This window comes from Exophiala spinifera (genome assembly GCF_000836115.1).
Source record: "Exophiala spinifera strain CBS 89968 unplaced genomic scaffold supercont1.2, whole genome shotgun sequence".
Taxonomy (NCBI): Eukaryota; Fungi; Ascomycota; class Eurotiomycetes; order Chaetothyriales; family Herpotrichiellaceae; genus Exophiala; species Exophiala spinifera.
In genome coordinates this window covers 3,274,514-3,291,437 of record NW_015622514.1, presented here as the reverse complement: position 1 = coordinate 3,291,437, position 16,924 = coordinate 3,274,514, and the positions used below count along the sequence as shown (strand labels likewise).

Genomic DNA, 16,924 nt, shown 5'->3' with positions numbered 1-16,924 from the left:
TCGAAGAGCTGTGCTAGACGACATAGAGGGAAGTCATAACAGGCAGAAAACGAAATAGGAACTAGGCCCCTTTCGTGTCTCTCTCCGCGAGGTTCAGGCAGCACATAGGGTGAAACTGAGCTCCAAGCGGGTCCAGCATAGATCAAAACCTGACCGTGCCAAAATCTGAAGGATCATTTGACGGTGTCATGCTGCGCACGAACAGCAAGGGCCGATGAAACGGTGAAGAGGAGAAAGCCAGCGAGCGGATGGATATTGCGAGGAGCAAGAGATTGGGCGGAGGATGATCCGAAACAAGTAAAGAATGCTAACGAGTTTGTACCTTCGTCGTCCAGGATTGACACGGTCTGTTGGTGCAGATCCAGGGTCCCAACTGATGATGATTCGCCATGATCCATGTCGGCTGACTAGGACGCAGTATTGTTTTCTCCAACGTCACAGCAGAGGGAGAACATCAGTCATACGGTCGATTTGGCGATGAACGCTTGGTATATGCATAGTACATGAGGGGTTCCGACCTGCAGCGCCACGACCATTGTTCACTTTTCGAGATGCGGAATAAATGAAATGTGTAAAGTATTGAAACATCGCCGAGGTTACAACAACTAAGAAAACGAGGAGAGGGCCCTAGCTGACAATCCTGCCGATGGTCCCTTGCAGAGTTGGGGAGAAACGCCTATCGCTGCCCACTTCATTCTCGCTAAGCTCTTCGGTGCATCGCCGAGTGAGCTCCAGAATTTCCACCCACCATCTCCAGCCTCTTCCGCGAGACTGACTTGCTGTAGAACAATGAGCCGAGGACCGAGAACTCTTCTATTGCACATGCATTTTTGGTTTTGTCAAGACGGACAATGCTCAGGAATCTGAAAGTGTTGCGCGTTGACCTGAGGATCTTTCAGCTTACGGAACAAGTATTGCCACGTCAACCATCTCGCCATTGTTTCAGGCAGACACATTCAAGGAAGAAATGAGTACTTTCCATCGTAAGCCTGCGGGTTCTCGAGGCCAGCTGTTTCCTGGCAAGTGCCCTGACAACGCGGACGAATCAACTCTCAGCACGTGTGCAGCATGCCTGTCCCTACAAAACCTCAGTGATCTGTTGTCTTTCAATAATGGAATTCTCGGCCTGGTCCCTGGAGATTCGGTAATAGTAATTGGCAAAATCGGCGCAATCCATCTTACGAAGGAAGTCTTCGTCATGGGTGATCACGATGAGCTGGAAGTTGGATTGCTGTTGTCGTTCCCTGATTATGTCGCGCAGCGACTCCGCCAGGCTTTCGATGTTCTCGCGGTCGAGATTGGTCGTGGGCTCGTCCAGAGCGATGAGTCCGCAGTTCGCGCTGAAGCATTCCGCCAGGGCAAGTCGGATGATGATGCTGGCAAGAACCTTTTGCCCAGCACTGCACCGTCCTCGCATGTCCATTTCAACATCGCGTTTTACCATGACCACGCGGTAGTTGTACGAACGATTGCCACGTCCAGATTCGTTGTCGGCACGGATCAGGATCGTATCAACGTCGCTGCCTTTGTATGTCTTCCGCCACAGCTCTTCGATGATGGCGTTGATTTGCTCCATCTTGAGGCTATGATATTTCATGATTGCTTTGTCCAGCGCTCCACCGTACCGGCCCAGATCCTCCACTGCAGCCTTGGTGGCCTCGACTTTGATATGGGCCTCCTTGTAGCGATTCGCAGCATCTTCGAGATTGAGATTGTAATCCTCCATGAGTTCCTTGAGCTGAGCATCCTTTGATGTCACCTCTCCCGCCTTGCGCGCTTGTTCGGCACTGAGTCTGGTGTACTCGTTCTGGTACTTTTTAGATTGTTGCTGAAAATTGTCACGATCCGCTTCGCTATTCTGGCTGGTAAGCTCTTCAATCTCTTCTTGCAATCGTGCCAACTTTCTTGTCTCTTGCCGATACCGCAAAGTGTCCGAGTACCGTCTTCTGGTCGACTCGCTGTCTCGGATTTGATCATTGATCTTGTTCATTTCCCGCGTTAGCTGTCCTTGTTCAGTCTGAGCACGATCTAGTTCTCCTTCAAGATGGCTCAGCTCTCTGTTTACATGGGCAACCTGATTTGGTCCGTCGCGATCTACGTAGGCTTGGACCTGATCGTTCAATATGTCTAGGCTGTTCACGCTTTCGCTAAGCCTAGTCTGTTCGGAAAACATTTCGTGTTCTTTGGCGGCTGTTCTCTGTTCAATGTCTTCAGACTTGGCCTTTGCTGTTGCGATTTGAGGATCGAGCATTTCAATGTCTCGATCGAGTTTATTGAGGTCTTCGCGTAGTTTCCGATTCTGCTCGCGGAACTCCTCGACACGGGCAGCAAGCGATGCTTTTTTGTCAAGTTGATGACCAACTGTGCTCAACTCTCCCTTCAGATCTCTCAGCTCAAGCTCTTGGGATGATATTGCAGCTCGAGACTGTTCTTGATCCGCTCTGAGGCGTGTCATCACATTCTGTATACCACGGATTTTCTCGGTTGTGGAGTTTAGATCCTCTCGGATGTCCTCCAAAGTTCGGCCAGTCATTTGTTGGGATTGTTTCGTCGAAAGTTCCTCAACTTGGGTTCCGAGAGTTCCAATTTCGCCATGATATTTGGCAATTGACGCGACCGTTCGTCCAATAGACTCCACATCTCGTTTGACTTGCAGGGCTTGTTCCGCGATCTTATCGTGTTGTTCGAGCTCTGACTCAATCTTATCACGTTGATCCTTTAATTTTGACAACTCCTGTTCAGCAGCTGGTATGTCGGTGTTTTCAAGCTTCTTCCACGTCTCAACAGCCAGTCCGAGATCGAGAAGGCGCTTGTACTCGGCCTCGGCCTCTTTTGGGTTTGTACGCTCAAAGTCTTCAAGTGTTTTGGCAACTAATTCCTGCATACGTTTCTTCGTTCTTGTCAACGCCGGGTCATCAAGGCTCTTGAAACCTCGAGAGCAAGTTCGACACGCGGGTTTGGGTGCCTCGAGAGATTGCAGCACCTTTTTGTAGTAGTCATGGAGACCAGCAAAACCGCCACTTTCGTCGCGAGCGAAATCCACGTCAGCCTCGGCCTGCTGCAATGCTTCGTCATACGCGTCTGGCCCGGCCGCGACCACCGCACGAATCTGCTTGTCACAATCCTTTGCCTCCGCCCTCTTTCTGTTGATTTCATCACGCAGCGTCTTCTGTCTGAATGAGGCCTGCTCCAAACGCCCTCCAAGAGAATCTCGCTCACGTTCAGCGGTTGAAAGTTTGGTGCTGACTGCAGCCAAAACATCTTGGTAAACAGCCTCAATAGTAGCAGGTGTCCATTCTTGATCCGCCATGACCTTATTAATACGGTCGCTATGCGCATTCAAGAGTGTCTCTAGGCTTCGCTGTCGATCCTTTAGTTCTTGTTTCAGATGCGACAACCGAGCGAGTTCTCCTGCCTTCTGGGTCGATTGCACAATCTCATCACCGAGTTTAGAGTTTGTCGTTTCCAAAGATTGGAGCTGGTTATGGGCGTCTTGTAATCTTTTATCCCAGTCAGCAGCCTCTGCGGCTTCTATAGAATGCCTCAGCTTGATATTGAGATCTTCGATGCGAGACTCCACAACGGCTCTGCTGCCTTCGTCGACATTGATCTGATTGACTTTGCGTTGGAACTCCCCAGCATCTCGATCATTCGTGTCCATCTGCTTGCGAATGCCGACTTTTTGGTCTTGAAGGGCAGCCTTGCGCTCTGTCAGCTTGTTAACCAATGTTTGCGCCTCTCGTCGCTCTGAGGCATGCTCAAGCTTAGCACGGTCAAGAGCAACTTTCTGGTCCTGCAGGATCTTCTTCACCTTGAGCAGAAATTCTTCAACACGTGCGTCGTCAGTGAGATCATCATAACGACGAATCTGGTGCTTGGTGGCAACGGCCTGCACCATTTCTCTTCGTCGGACAAGTTGCCGCTCATGCTCTTCTTTTTCTTGCTCATATCGTCCTTTGAGTTTGACTTTCTCTTCGCGTTGCTTACCAAGGAGTTTGATTTCATCTTGCCGCTCGAGGTATTGTTCCTGCTTGGCGCGGATGTCATCTTTCAATTCTTGTTGCTTTGTTTCAAAGAGGTCCAGTGTCTCTTGCAGCCACTCGTCAGATTCGTCAACCTCCTCAAGATGTTCTTTGAGCCCATCAATGGTGTTTTTTGTGCCTCGTGCCTCGATACGCTTTCCCTCTAACAAGCCCAGCACCTTCGCATAGTCTTCACCTTTCCTCCAAGCCTCATCTGCCATACTTCGAGCATGAGCGCTCCGCTTCTGCAGATCGTGGATCTCAGCCGTTAATTCTTCGATTGTCGCATGAAGCCTTCGCCCGTTGGCCGCCACTTTGTTCGCGCGATCCTTGTCAAGTTTGGCGTGGTCTTCGAGGATTTTATACTTGCCCAGTTCTTCATTCTGCTTTTTACGAATCTGCTTAATATTGTCAATGGCTTTCGTGTATTTCTGTGCTTCGAATATCTCGTCGAATTTCTTCTTTAGAGTTGATGGGTCACTGAGAGGCCACAAGCTTTCGTCCTGATGGCAGAAAATGACGTTGTCAATGATGGCCGTGGCCACACCAAGATAGCGAGGCAGGATGGAATCCATTTCGGCAACCCTTGAGGAAAGGACGGTCTTTACGCCTTTCTTAGAGATGTTGAGGGAGACTTCAAGGCTTTTCAGAGATCGGGCAGTTTTCTTCACTGACAGTTCCAGTCGCCGTGAGATGACGTACGAAGTGCCCTTAGCATCTTTGAACGCTACTCTAACCATTGCCTTGACATTCTTCTCGTTGCCCAGTTTGGGGTCATTGATAAACGCACCACCAACTTTTGTGTTGGGAGGCTGCATGCCGGTAAAGGCAAATTTGAGGGCTTCGATGATGGTCGTCTTGCCAGAACCATTCTGGCCAACAATGAGAGTCAATGGCGTTTCGAACTTGACCGTCTCCGCATCCGACGGGCCAAAAGAGCGTATGCCGGAGAGCTGCATGGACTGAAGACGAGACATGTTGCCGACGGCGCAGGGAGCCCGGAGTGCTCAAAGCAGCCCAGACTTCTGAGTCTAACGAAGTGAACAGCGGGCAGACAACTCAGGGCCAGGTTGGGGAGTTTTCAGCGGCAAAAAAGGTCATGCTCTCTGGAAGGCCAAAACCGAAGTGTACCATCAATGAGAATCGTGTGTCAGATGAAAAACAAAAGCAGGCACCGGCGAGACATGTTACAGTGTCTTCAGTGAAGCAAGGGAGTCGTAGCGGTTGCCAATCACGGGCACTGATCGCCTCCCTCTCAAGGTTAATAAACTGAAAGGCGCGTCTGACGCGGTGACTGCCTTTTCCGAGGCTTGATGCCTGCACCCGTGATGCGAGATCACGTGAACAAAATCACGTGGTGCCAGAGAGGCGATTAGTCATGCGATCCTTAGCAACGATGTCGATGGTGGAAAGTGAATCTCGATCCCATCGATCAGACCACAATCCCTTCTCGCTCTTTTTTCGCTGTCTGCTCGCACCCAGCGTCCCTGGGGGCCTGTCTCGCTTACTTTCTCCGGCGCACTCTGAGAAGTTGAGCGCACACGCCGCCACAGATCTCGATTCAAACATATTTGCACCACTAGGCTGCATCCAAGCTGCATCCTGACCAGCATCGAGTGGCAGACGACTCCGTCCAGCTGGAACCTCACTTCGCCTGGCCTATCCTGGAAGTCTCTACACTGGTCATTCTTTCCACTCAGCCCCACCAAACAAACGCAACATGGCGTTCCAGACCAACTTGGACTCCTTCCATCTTCCGCCGGATACGACCATGTCAGATCCCTCGCTGCTCGCCGACACCGATATGAGTTTATATCCCGGTGCTCTGTCTCTAGATATGTCATCCATGACATCCACGACTTTCGATAATATGGGCCCGGTACCTCCTGCATTGCTAAAAGAGAACTCAAATCAGACCGATTCTTCCGGTGCAATCGCTGCCAATGGTGTGGGAGCTGGACCTCTCCCCCCTGATTTCGGCCGACTAGCCCAAGGCTTCAGCAGCAATTTGACTGAATTTACCAAGCGGCGCAATTGGTCCCAACGGGTTCTCGAGGAGCTCAAGGATCTGCTCTACATCCTTACCCCTGATGGTCGGCTGGTTTACATATCCCCCTCAGCAAAACCATTAACTGGATATGACCCCCAAGATCTCTTGGGCAAGTCGATGCCTGACTTTGTCCATCCTGACGACCAGGGATTGTTTATTCGCGAGTTCAATGAAAGTATCGCTACCGGGAACACGTTGCGGTTCTTCCACCGCCTTCGCACAGCAGATGACAAGTACAAGATATTCGAGTGTCATGGACATCCGCACTTGACACAAGAGACCTCAGCCCTCGAGTTGTCCGGTACATCTGTTGTGTCCCCAGGAATCTGTAGGGGATTCTTTATGATGGCACGACCTTATCCGAGCCGCAACTCGGAACTTCTCGATTCTTTTCTCGAACATAAGATTGAAAACATCCGGCTGCAGGCGAGGATAGCTGCCTTGAGGAAAGAAGAGGCCGAGGAGACGGATGGTCATGCTGATCAGTATCACAAACCTGCGGGAGCTTCCAGTTCCAGAACACGCTCCAACTCAGGAGCCGAGATAACACCCACGTCGCCTTCGGTACATTCAAACACCGACTACTCCGGCATGCCACCGCCCGCAAGGCCCACCGTGTCCAACATTGCTCTCACGCGCGAAGCCCTGGACGAAGCCAACGCGTTCGCGAAACCAGACAGCATCCGAGACAAGATGGCGCGATACGAGGGCTCTTCGCACGTCGACTCAATTGAGATGTTGACAGGTCTCCGATACCGCGAGGGCGAGCGGTCACACGGCATATCGACCGGCGGGACGTCTCCGGCACTGATCCGTGGTGATGCCGGCATTCAAATCCCCATGGACAAGGCCGAATCACGGCACTCATATTCCGACAAGAAGCACAAGAAAGTCAAAAGTGCAGACGAGTACGTCTGTACGGACTGCGGTACGCTCGACAGTCCGGAATGGAGGAAAGGTCCCAATGGGCCCAAGACGTTGTGCAATGCCTGTGGCCTGCGATGGGCAAAGAAAGAAAAGAAGAAGTCCGGTCCCATTGGTCCCGACGCTGCGAATTTCGAGTCTAGCAAGGATACTGTGAATGGTACCGAGGCCAAAGATTCCAGAGATTCGAAAGATTCACAACAAAACGGCAACGACTAGATAATTGGAAAAGTTGTACCTGATTAAGATCCAAGTTACGAAATCTATTGTTGGACATCGACATCGACGAAGTCCGGACAACTCGAACGACAAAAATTGAAGACGGTGGTTCAATGAGGCGTCCGGCTCACTCATAAGAAGCACCTTCATTCCGTCTCCAACTTTTTCAAGTATGGTCGACGTTTGTACTCTCACGGCTGCTCACGCCGTCTGAGATAGGCGGCTATAACTGCATTGACAATTATCCTGTCTCTACTAGCTCACAGACAAGAATTAATCATGACAACGAAACGAGGACGACGACGCCGACAACCATCACCGCCACAGCATTTCGTCACTGGGTCTTGTTTTGCTGTTCTGCATACCCTCTGCGCTCTCTCTCCCCACAGCGAGTCAAAAACCTCATCACCAGGTCAGATTCATGTCTGTGGACCTTTGCACCTCTTGATTTCTTCCCATCGTGCGTTTTGGCCATGACAAATCTCCATCGCATGTTTTTTTGATCTGCTCTGGCATCTTCTCTGCCACAAAATCTATCATACATTGCAGGGTGTTAATATGCTCCAACATTCTTTACACGACAAAGTCTAAATACATACATACCTTGCACGTCGTTGACCTTGCTATTCGATGCTTTTGCATTTTGCCATTTTGCCATTTTGCAACTTCCCGGAGTCATATATAACACATATACGCGTCTTTCGACGACCCACCTGAGACAGAGGGAGATCTGTGAAAGCGATACCCTGGGGATCAAGAGACGGGCGGCGCATGATTATAACGAAACAAAGGGGGGGATTTCCCCGACTCTTTCTCGGTCGAGGCCCCGCGGAGTATTTTACAGCAGCATCGGGCACTGACTGAAATGACTTCTTTTTGGTTTTGTTGATGTTTGATGACGTTTGATGATGCATGGAAAAGAGGCGCCGTTTAAAGACAGAGAGAAAGAGAGAGAGATCAACGCATACGAAAATGATCGTGGATCATGGATTGTGGATTGTGAATGGGAATACCCATCAATACCGCCTACCTGACCTCACCCACCTTAGGCACGGAGCCGTATGATATACACATGACAAACAGACATATTACGGAGAATTGCGATCGTCATGAATTCATTAGCTAGGTAGTACAATAGGTGGTATACAAAGTTAGAGAGTATTGACTCAATACCTCATGTTTGTTCGTCAAGCTCTACTCCTTCAAGTCACGGTCGAAGTATCCACTGCGTCAGGTCCGAGATTTTCACCAGACACATCAGCTTTGGATAGGTCGTCGTCTGTCTTTCCGTCGGCGTCGACGAGCACAATGTCTTCATCCTGCTCGTTTTCCGATTTCTGCTCCTCTCCCTTTCCTCTGGTGCCCTCGGCATCGACCTGCATGGCGTCCACGTCATCTGTACCTTCTTCGCCACCACCAGCGGCTTCTGTCTCCTTGAGCACGATTTCAAAGTCGTCGACTTCACCCGCATTCTGAGGCGACTGTGGGAGGTTGTCCCCCCCTGGCAGCACCGTCTGCGCATCGTTTGGATCTGTCGGGTCTCTATCTTCCTCCTCTTCTTCTTCTCCTCGCGGAGGACTTCCAATTCTGATTTCGACGTCATGCCCGTCGACACGGCCCATGTCCACCGAGCCAACTACATCAGGACCACGGGCGTGAGGAACCAATTCACCTTCTTCGTCCATGTACAGTCCCTCCTCGGCGCCCGCCATTGTTCGACTGCTCGGGCCGTTGCTGGAGGTTGGGTTCACCGGGACAACCCCAGCCTCTTGCTCCATGCGCATCAACTCGCCCTGTGTGACCGCACCGTCGGGTCTTTCAGGCACCAGAGGATCTGCTCCGGGGACATGCGCGTCCGGTATTGATAACGGATCGCCTAGAGTGTCTGTGCTTGAGCTCTGATCTGAGCCAAAGTGTCCTGAATCTTCGCTCGATCCCTCGCGACCTCCGAGGCCATTTCTCAACCACGGTATAGGTGTGAGCAAGGCGCCGCCTAGACTCTCGTCGCTACCCAGCGAATTGCTGTCGTAGCCATTGCGATTGTCGTTGTTGGTCCACAAAATGCCCCCACCTCCGTCTCCGTTGACTCCGTTGACGATGGGCGGTGTGTCCGACAGAGGGAAGATATCCGCCGAGCTGCTGACGCTGACTACCCGGTCGACGGCACGTAGCCATGCCGGCAGCGTCCGGTAGTTTCTTGTAGGACGTAGCACCAGTTCAGCCAGCCGCTGAATGGTGTGCGGTGGCTTTTCTGCAAACGCGGTGCGGAGGGTATGCTGAACGCTATGCAGGATCTGGAGCAAAAGGGAGGGCAATTCGTTTATCGCATCGGCCGAGGGCTCTTGCGACGGAGGGAGGGAATCCGGCACATGGCTCGTGGATGTGGCTGAGGAATTTGGAAAAGGTGGTACAGGAGGCAAGTTCCGCACGGGGGTCGACGGTGTTTGTATGGCCGGGTTCGAGTCTCGTGTGGAAGTGCCGTGTATCTGAGATGGTGAGTTGGGTATGAGTTGACGATTTACCCTGGGATAGGGTCGTGGGGTATGAAACTCGGTATAGACAATCTGGAACAGGATCAATATTTGCCAACTCTTTTTCGTGATTCCTCCGTACCTGGTTGAGACGTTGGAGGAGCGGCTCGAGGAGGGACGGCCATTTTTCACTGGTAGGTCGTAAGTCTGGGGTCAAGGGATGACAATGCCGCGATGCACATACTATTCCATCTCTCCGGTATTGGCAGCATCTTCCAGGGTCTTCTCATCAAGATCTGGTACCATGGTTAGCAGGCTCGTCGGCATGTGGGAATATTTTCCATCCAGGACGGGCGCGCTGGCAGTCGCTCGAATCTGGAAAGATGTTGGAGGTCGGGTCTCACTGCGCAACTTACCTGACGACATATTGACTCTGCAAAATGATACGATGTCCGTGTTCGATGAAGATAGCAAGGCAACGGTACAAAGTGCACTGCAAGGCTTTCAATGCAAGGCACCACGAACCGGTCACTAATGATGCGGTGCGTGTCTTGTGCATCGGAGACAGTTGAGGCTAGTGAGGCTACACGCGCTAGGCTGAAAAAGGCGACCGAGGCGGCTCAGGGCTGTGAGGAGGCGTTTTTGTAGGGGAGCGAGAGCTTACGATTAGAGGCGTCTTGGGTCTTCTCGTGGTGCAGCTGAACAAATGTCGCCATGCAGCATCGGTCATTAGCAACACACGCTTTTGGTCAGAGAATTCCCCATCTTGAAGCCGGTACAATCTTCCATCCACGGTACAATACGTCCAGTACCATTCCCAATCAATGATATTGTATGGGACGAGGCCGGTACAAGAATCCGTCTGCCAGTCCGCCGTTCCACCGATGCATTGGTCCTTGCTCCGTCGCCTGGTCAGGCTTCTTCTATCGTCCGTCTGAAGGCTTGTCACGGCCGTCATGACTTCAGCCACGGAAATCTAGCTGGACTGGGTGGACTAGTACTTGTCGGTGTCCATCGTTGGGCCAGGGTAGCACGAGTTTATTTTCCCATAGGGTACCTTTACGAGCACTCCGAGTTACCTTGAAAAAACACCGGTTCATGGGGCACCATTGTGCCAGATAGATATTTTTGGGTTGACGCTCATTGCCCGAAACAGCCCGTCAGCATCAAGGTCACATTCCATCAGTTTCGCTTCAATTGATGGGAACCCAAGGTTGGTACCCGAGCCGTCGTGTAAGTACTTCAGTTTCGCCGTCCCGAAGCCTGCAATCAAATGGAGTAGATCTGTGGCCTGTCCTGGAAAGCGAACCAGATGATGGGTTGAAAGCTATCGGGTGGTGATACATTGACAGATGCTTAAGCCGCTCTGGATCTGCTGAAGATCGAACAGTCAGCGGGATCGATGAGCCCAGGCACAAAAAGCCCAACATGGGGCGCCCGTAGGTGGCAAACTGTTTCTTTGTTGATGCCCGTGATGCCCCTTCTCTCCTTTCGACCTTTGTTGGCGGAGTGTAATTCCACTCGTTGCTGTCTCAGGAGTCAGGTCTACTGCAAAACATGTTCCGGATAAGCGAGTCGCCTGGAAGATTCGTAGTGTGCACTGTAGGGTCCTAGTTTCCTGCCTGTACTGCCTGTAATAGGTACCTAGGCCCACTGTAGATAGCTAGCTAGGGGGAGTGTGCAAGTAACATCCCTACAGTACCTCCTCTTCTCTATCCGCACCGTCCAGCATCCCGGCCACGAGTGCTTTTCGGCATCGACTTCTTGGATGCCCTTTAGACCAAAGGCCCGGCTCCATAGTCTCTCACTCGCCTGCGAATGGCTGCCCGGGCGTCGACGCGTTTCTTGCCTGGGAGCCGTGCTGACACCAGATGGCGACCCTAGTCCCCCCGGAAAGGCGGCAGGCTATGCCTAACGAGGCCTAGAGCAACGTCTGGCTGGCACCCTCCCGTCCTCGTTCTGCCCTGCACTTCTCGACCACCACCACTACCACCACCACCTGTGCAGCCTCTTTCCTTCAGCGTGACGAGTTACAGTGCATACACCACCAATATCAATGCCGCCCTCCCGCACTCGAAAAGCAAACCCGAGAGCCACAGAGGCACACTAGCCCAAAACGAAGCAGCGCACTACCTTTGACGCCGCCCAGCCATACACCTCGCCCCGTTGCCCGTCCCACTCTCTTCGCTCCCAGCGTCCGACCCGCGTGCTTCGAACAATGATCGCTTGGTCGTGAGCACTGAGCACACTCCACCCCGGCCTTCCTCCAATCGTCGCCATCGACCAAGTCCTCGCTTCCTCATCCTCACTGCCTCGACCTCGTCTGCTGCGTATCTCCCGGACGCACTCACCTCTCACTTCTTTCCAGCTGGCTGTGAAGATTATACCATTTCAACGGATTTTGTTCCTGATCGTCCAGACGTGTCATGCCGCCGTTTGTCAGCTGCTGCCACTGCTATGCAGCGAACGGGCTGATAGTCCTTTGTTTCCTTTGACTTGTTACCCTCCGTTGCCTCCTACGATACCCATGACCACCTACCCACGCCTTTGAACGACCAATCTTCCTTTCCAAACTCATTTGCATAGAAGCTTGAAACAACCATGGGGGTCGTGAACATTCCTCCCAAGGGCCTCACTCTTCGACATGCCTCGGAGCACGGCACCTCGGACAAGTCTGCCAGTGAGCCCTCGCAGATCTTCCGCCTGGACGTGGTCGAAAGCGTAACCAAGGAACTCCTTCGGTCTCTCAACAACAAAGAACAAGTCAAACTGAGATGTGGTAGAAGACCACTCATACAAGTGGGAAAGAAGGCAATACCCTTGGAGACTACCCTCGACTCTTTCCCCACCGAGATCTTCAAACGGTCTACCGATGATGCCGACTTGCTGTATTTCTCGGGAAAGTCGAGCCACAGACTGGAAGTACAGAAAGCAGAAGAAGCTACTGCCAAAAGTGACGAGGCCTTGGCTACGCTAGAGAGCACACTGAAGTCCATCCAGGAGCAGAGAGCGTCAAATGAAACGAGTATAATAGGTGGTGCCCAACATGTGGGAAAGAAGGACATCAGACCATCTCCCTCATTGGGGCAAAGCTCAACAGCACTCAGGAAAGATCTTCTGGGGGGGCTCTCATCCTCGCGTCCATCCAGCCCATTTCTCACGGCCAGCTTCTCCCCGAGGCTGGGACCAACATCTGCCGCTTTGTCTCCCGGTGTGTCTCCCAAAGACAGGGTCCGCCTCGACGCCATTCGCATCCCACTTGTTCACCTCCTGGCTGTCCGACCTATGTCCCTCAAGGAGATTTGTAAGCAGCTACGTGCCAGCAAGGAAGACTGTGAACGATTGATCGAGAAGGTGGCTAGAGATTCAAAAGAAGGCGATGGCCTCAAGGAGCTGAAGGAGAAGTCTTATCGCGAATTGGATGTTTGGAAGTTCCCTTATCGGTCTTCAGATGAAAGACAGTCAGCCGTCGACCATGCAATCCAAGCATACGATCGTATGCGGGTGGAAAAGAAGGACAACTTGTGGCAGTTACTATTGCCTCAGAACGAACGGGGTAAAGGTAAAATCCTCTCGAGGCTAAATTTCGATAAGCCCGTGGCACCAAGACCGACAGCAGACGACGGCAACGAGAGCAAGAACGAGGCATCTGACAAGGAACCTCTAAAATCAAAGACTAAGAAGGATGTCACAGCGGCTACGCTGAAGAAGGTGAAAGACAAGGTCCCTAGCACGAAAAGCGCTCTTAAAGGAGACGGGTCCGTTCCCAGTCGTGGTAAGAACACTCCACAGCCTCCAAGCAAAGCTTCCAAACCCGAAGGCAAGTTTAAATCATCGGAGAGGATCGAGGACTCAGACGAGGACGCGGATGCAGCAGAGGTCACTGTCGCTCAACCCAATCCCACAAAGGCTTCGGCCGTCGTTAAAAAGCCCAACCAAGAGAAGGCAAGACCACAGAAATCGTCACAAAATATTGCGTCACCCCGAAAACCGGTGCACAAGTCATCTGCCTCGAGTTCATCTTCTAGTGGGACTGAAAAGGCGCGTCCAGCAGCGGCAAGCACCACAAAATCCTTGAAACCTGTACCAAAGTCGGAAGGGACGGCGTCCCGCATCTCACCGAGACCCAGGCACGATAGTTCACCGTCGAAACCGTCACCACTTGGATCTTCGCCTCCTACGACCTCGACTGATGTTGACAATTCCAGCTCGAGCAAAGCTTCAAACCAGTCTTCAGCGCCATCATCTCCGCCTTCAAGCGTAGATCTGCCAAAGCCAAAGCAGGGCACTAAGTACTCTCCAGTTGTTGCCGATAAGAGTCAACCTGTTTCTCGAGGAAGAAGCCCGGACAGAAGTCCTGCAAAGCGAAAGGCTCCGCTTTCGGAAGAGAGCAGACCTTCGAAACGCCAGCAATCGGAAGCTGCTCGTTCTGCAATTACTGCGAATGGTGTTACCGAGCAACTGAAGCGACCAACCCCTGGACGGAGAGACACTGAACTATCTTCTTCGCCGGAGAAGCGAGGTCCCACCAGGCAAGACATCATGGAGGACGCCAGGCGCTTTCAAAAGTACTATAAGAAATACAAGGACCAGTATGAGCGAATAGCACAGATGGAGGAGAACGAGCGTGACGATAAAGACATGGCCGATCTGTGGAGGATGCATAAGCGGCTGAAGGAGATGAAGGCCGATATTTGGCACAACTGGGGCAAGGTTGAGACGGACACAAAAGTTGATGATGTTGTGAGGGAAATGGTAGCCGTTCAATAACGGAGCAAATCCCTTTCTGCGTATTCATGGGAGCAATGACTAGGTCTCAAAAAATTTTCTGTGAGTTGAATGACTTCCTCAACGAGAGAGAGTATCGAGGGCATAAAATCAGAAAACGGTTTCTCAATGACGCTGTATAGACCTTGGGCCTTTTCTCTGCAATAACTGTGCTTAGAATTGGCTGACCTCTACCTTACCTACCTAACCTCTCTCCCTGCCCTCCCACCACATTGCAGTGAAGTGGTGATTGGATTGAATTGGATCGAAATCAATTCAATTCACTTAACTCCAATTCCCCTTCAGCAAGTTTGATTCTGTCTTGGAACTATCCATCGGCATCTTTCAAGTTTCACCTCCATCCTTCTCACAATTCGCACATCTCTTCCTCCCAGTTGCCCCGTCAGTAAAAGCCTCTAAATCTACACCACTTGTGAGCTTTGGCAATGTGGAGGGCAAGATCTCGAGGTCGCAACCGGCGCGGTGCGACGGTGACGCCTCAGAACACCCAATCTCCGTGGAAGCCTGTGGTTGACTTGACGGGCGACACTCTACCCGTCAGTGCTTCAGCTCCTACTCCTCGCGTGGCGCCTCCACTGGCACCGGCGTCGGGGTCTGGCTACAAGACAAACAACGCCACCACCATCGAGGCCCCTCTTGATCCGAAGCAGAGCCCGGCGTACCTCCTTCAGCAAATGGCACTGTTGGGAAATCGCGCGAGAGTTCGACCGTCGTTCTCGAGCAAGGTGCGACCAGGTTTGTCGGACAGTGGTACGAGCTCCGAGCTGGGCCCAGAAGACAAAGAGAACACGCCGACACCGCACTCGAACACGCGCATCATCAGACCAAATGACAACAAGTCTGAGAAAAAGTCTCGAGCGGGAGGCTCATTGTCAAGTTTCCCAATCGTGTCGTCGGACGACCATCAGGATAAAACTAGAGTCAACTCAAAGGCGGCAGCATCAAAGCGCGATACCAGCGTTGAAGTGGTGTTCCAAGAGACGAGAAAGAAGACCGACGACAGAAGAGCAAGGGCCAGGAGCAGCGAGTCGAGGACTGGCGGTCAAGATCAAGATGAAAACGACAATCACGAGAACACCTCTAATGTGACGGCTGGGGTGGAGGCGGACGATGGCCCCGAAAGACCGCGCAAGAAGCCCAAGTCCAAGACCAAATCCAAGAAGAAGAAGTCGACGACGACGACGACGACGAAGAAGAAGAACAAGCACGACAACAGTGGTCAGCAGGGTGAAGAAGGAGAGAATACGCATGTCAATGTTGAAGCGGAAAGCGAAAGTGGTACGGTTGGCAACAAGAATAAAGACAACACCGGTAAGTGGATGACCCCTTGGATGGGACGAACGTGTTGTGTGCATTTGTGTGCGGGTGCTAATATTTTTGGCGTTGATCGCTTTGGGTTTTGATACAGGAAAATCCAAGAAACGCAAAAGAGACCGTCGTAAAAGTCGGGGCGAGAGTGAAGGTGAGGCTGAAGCTCAAGCTGAACGACAAGAAAAGGGGGAGATCGTCAGCTCCGCCGAGGCCAAGGCACTCAAGCAACTTCGTGAAATCCTGCCTAGCAAACGCGTATCTCGCGTCGAGACGCAGCTGCGACTAGAGATGGCGGCTTGGGGATGCGAACCGACCGAGACGACAGTGTTAGTCACCACGGCTCGAGACACCGTCATCGACCTTGCAAGACAACAAGTTGTACAGACTGAGCGTTCGTACCAGGCCATCCAGGCAGAACTCCTGAGGATGTTGAAAGAGCAGAACAAGAAACTTCGACGATGGGAACGACGGGCAAAGACTACCAATGCTACAAACACTAGTTCTACTCCCGCTGCCGATACGACTCCTCATGTCAGTGAGAGTGGAATTGGAACATGTAGGTCTGGGTCTGAAGTCCGATCGACCGGCACCAGTGCAGTCGTCTGTTCTTCTTCTGAGGATAAGAGTGGGAGTGATTCTGAGCAGGAGGAAGCGGACGCGGAAGAAGAAGAGGAACAATCAGACGAGGAAGAAGAGGAAGAAGCTGATGATGATGACGAAAAGAGCGAGGAACAATCAGACGACGAAGATGAGGAAATGGACAAGGAGGAAGAAAAAGATGCTAGTCCTCGACGCAAGAAGCAGAAACGCAGCCATGGGCATGATCGTCATGGTCATCACGCTCTCCGCAATCGTCGCAGCACTCAGCGCAGTGGTCATCGCATTCGTCTTTCACCAGTCAGTCCCGTTTCGCATCGTCGAAGAGCTGCTACTGAGGACCCTCAACCGCGAGCTTCGACATGTCAGGGATCAGTCCAGTGAATGTGTGTGTGTGAGAGAGAGAGAGAGAGAGAGAGAGAGAGAGGCAGGGAGAGAGAGAGAGAGAGAGAGAGAGAGAGAGAGAGAGAGAGAGAGAGAGAGAGAGAGAGAGAGAGAGAGTGCCTGAGAGGCGTGCGTCGAGTCAGTCAGTCAAACACACG

At 52.0% G+C, this 16,924-nt stretch overlaps 5 protein-coding genes across 5 annotated transcripts; 3 read left to right on the top strand and 2 right to left on the bottom strand.

Annotated features, from left to right (window-relative positions):
• Window positions 1-1,078: 1,078 nt before the first annotated feature.
• On the bottom strand, window positions 1,079-4,999 carry PV08_03499 (uncharacterized protein; the record flags this gene model as incomplete). The annotated part of the gene is made up of 1 exon (XM_016377851.1): window positions 1,079-4,999. The coding sequence occupies one exon, from the start codon at window positions 4,997-4,999 to the stop codon at window positions 1,079-1,081; it is 3,921 nt and encodes a 1,306-aa protein (XP_016239421.1).
• Window positions 5,000-5,742: 743 nt separating this feature from the next.
• On the top strand, window positions 5,743-7,215 carry PV08_03498 (uncharacterized protein; the record flags this gene model as incomplete). The annotated part of the gene is made up of 1 exon (XM_016377850.1): window positions 5,743-7,215. The coding sequence occupies one exon, from the start codon at window positions 5,743-5,745 to the stop codon at window positions 7,213-7,215; it is 1,473 nt and encodes a 490-aa protein (XP_016239420.1).
• Window positions 7,216-8,417: 1,202 nt separating this feature from the next.
• On the bottom strand, window positions 8,418-10,112 carry PV08_03497 (uncharacterized protein; the record flags this gene model as incomplete). The annotated part of the gene is made up of 3 exons (XM_016377849.1): window positions 8,418-9,779; window positions 9,829-9,877; window positions 9,931-10,112. The coding sequence occupies 3 exons, from the start codon at window positions 10,110-10,112 to the stop codon at window positions 8,418-8,420; spliced, it is 1,593 nt and encodes a 530-aa protein (XP_016239419.1).
• Window positions 10,113-12,287: 2,175 nt separating this feature from the next.
• PV08_03496 (uncharacterized protein) lies at window positions 12,288-14,456 on the top strand (the record flags this gene model as incomplete). Its single annotated transcript, XM_016377848.1, has 1 exon — window positions 12,288-14,456. The coding sequence occupies one exon, from the start codon at window positions 12,288-12,290 to the stop codon at window positions 14,454-14,456; it is 2,169 nt and encodes a 722-aa protein (XP_016239418.1).
• Window positions 14,457-14,899: 443 nt separating this feature from the next.
• On the top strand, window positions 14,900-16,766 carry PV08_03495 (uncharacterized protein; the record flags this gene model as incomplete). Its single annotated transcript, XM_016377847.1, has 2 exons — window positions 14,900-15,785; window positions 15,883-16,766. 2 exons carry the CDS (start codon window positions 14,900-14,902, stop codon window positions 16,764-16,766), a joined length of 1,770 nt encoding a protein of 589 aa, XP_016239417.1.
• Window positions 16,767-16,924: the final 158 nt, after the last annotated feature.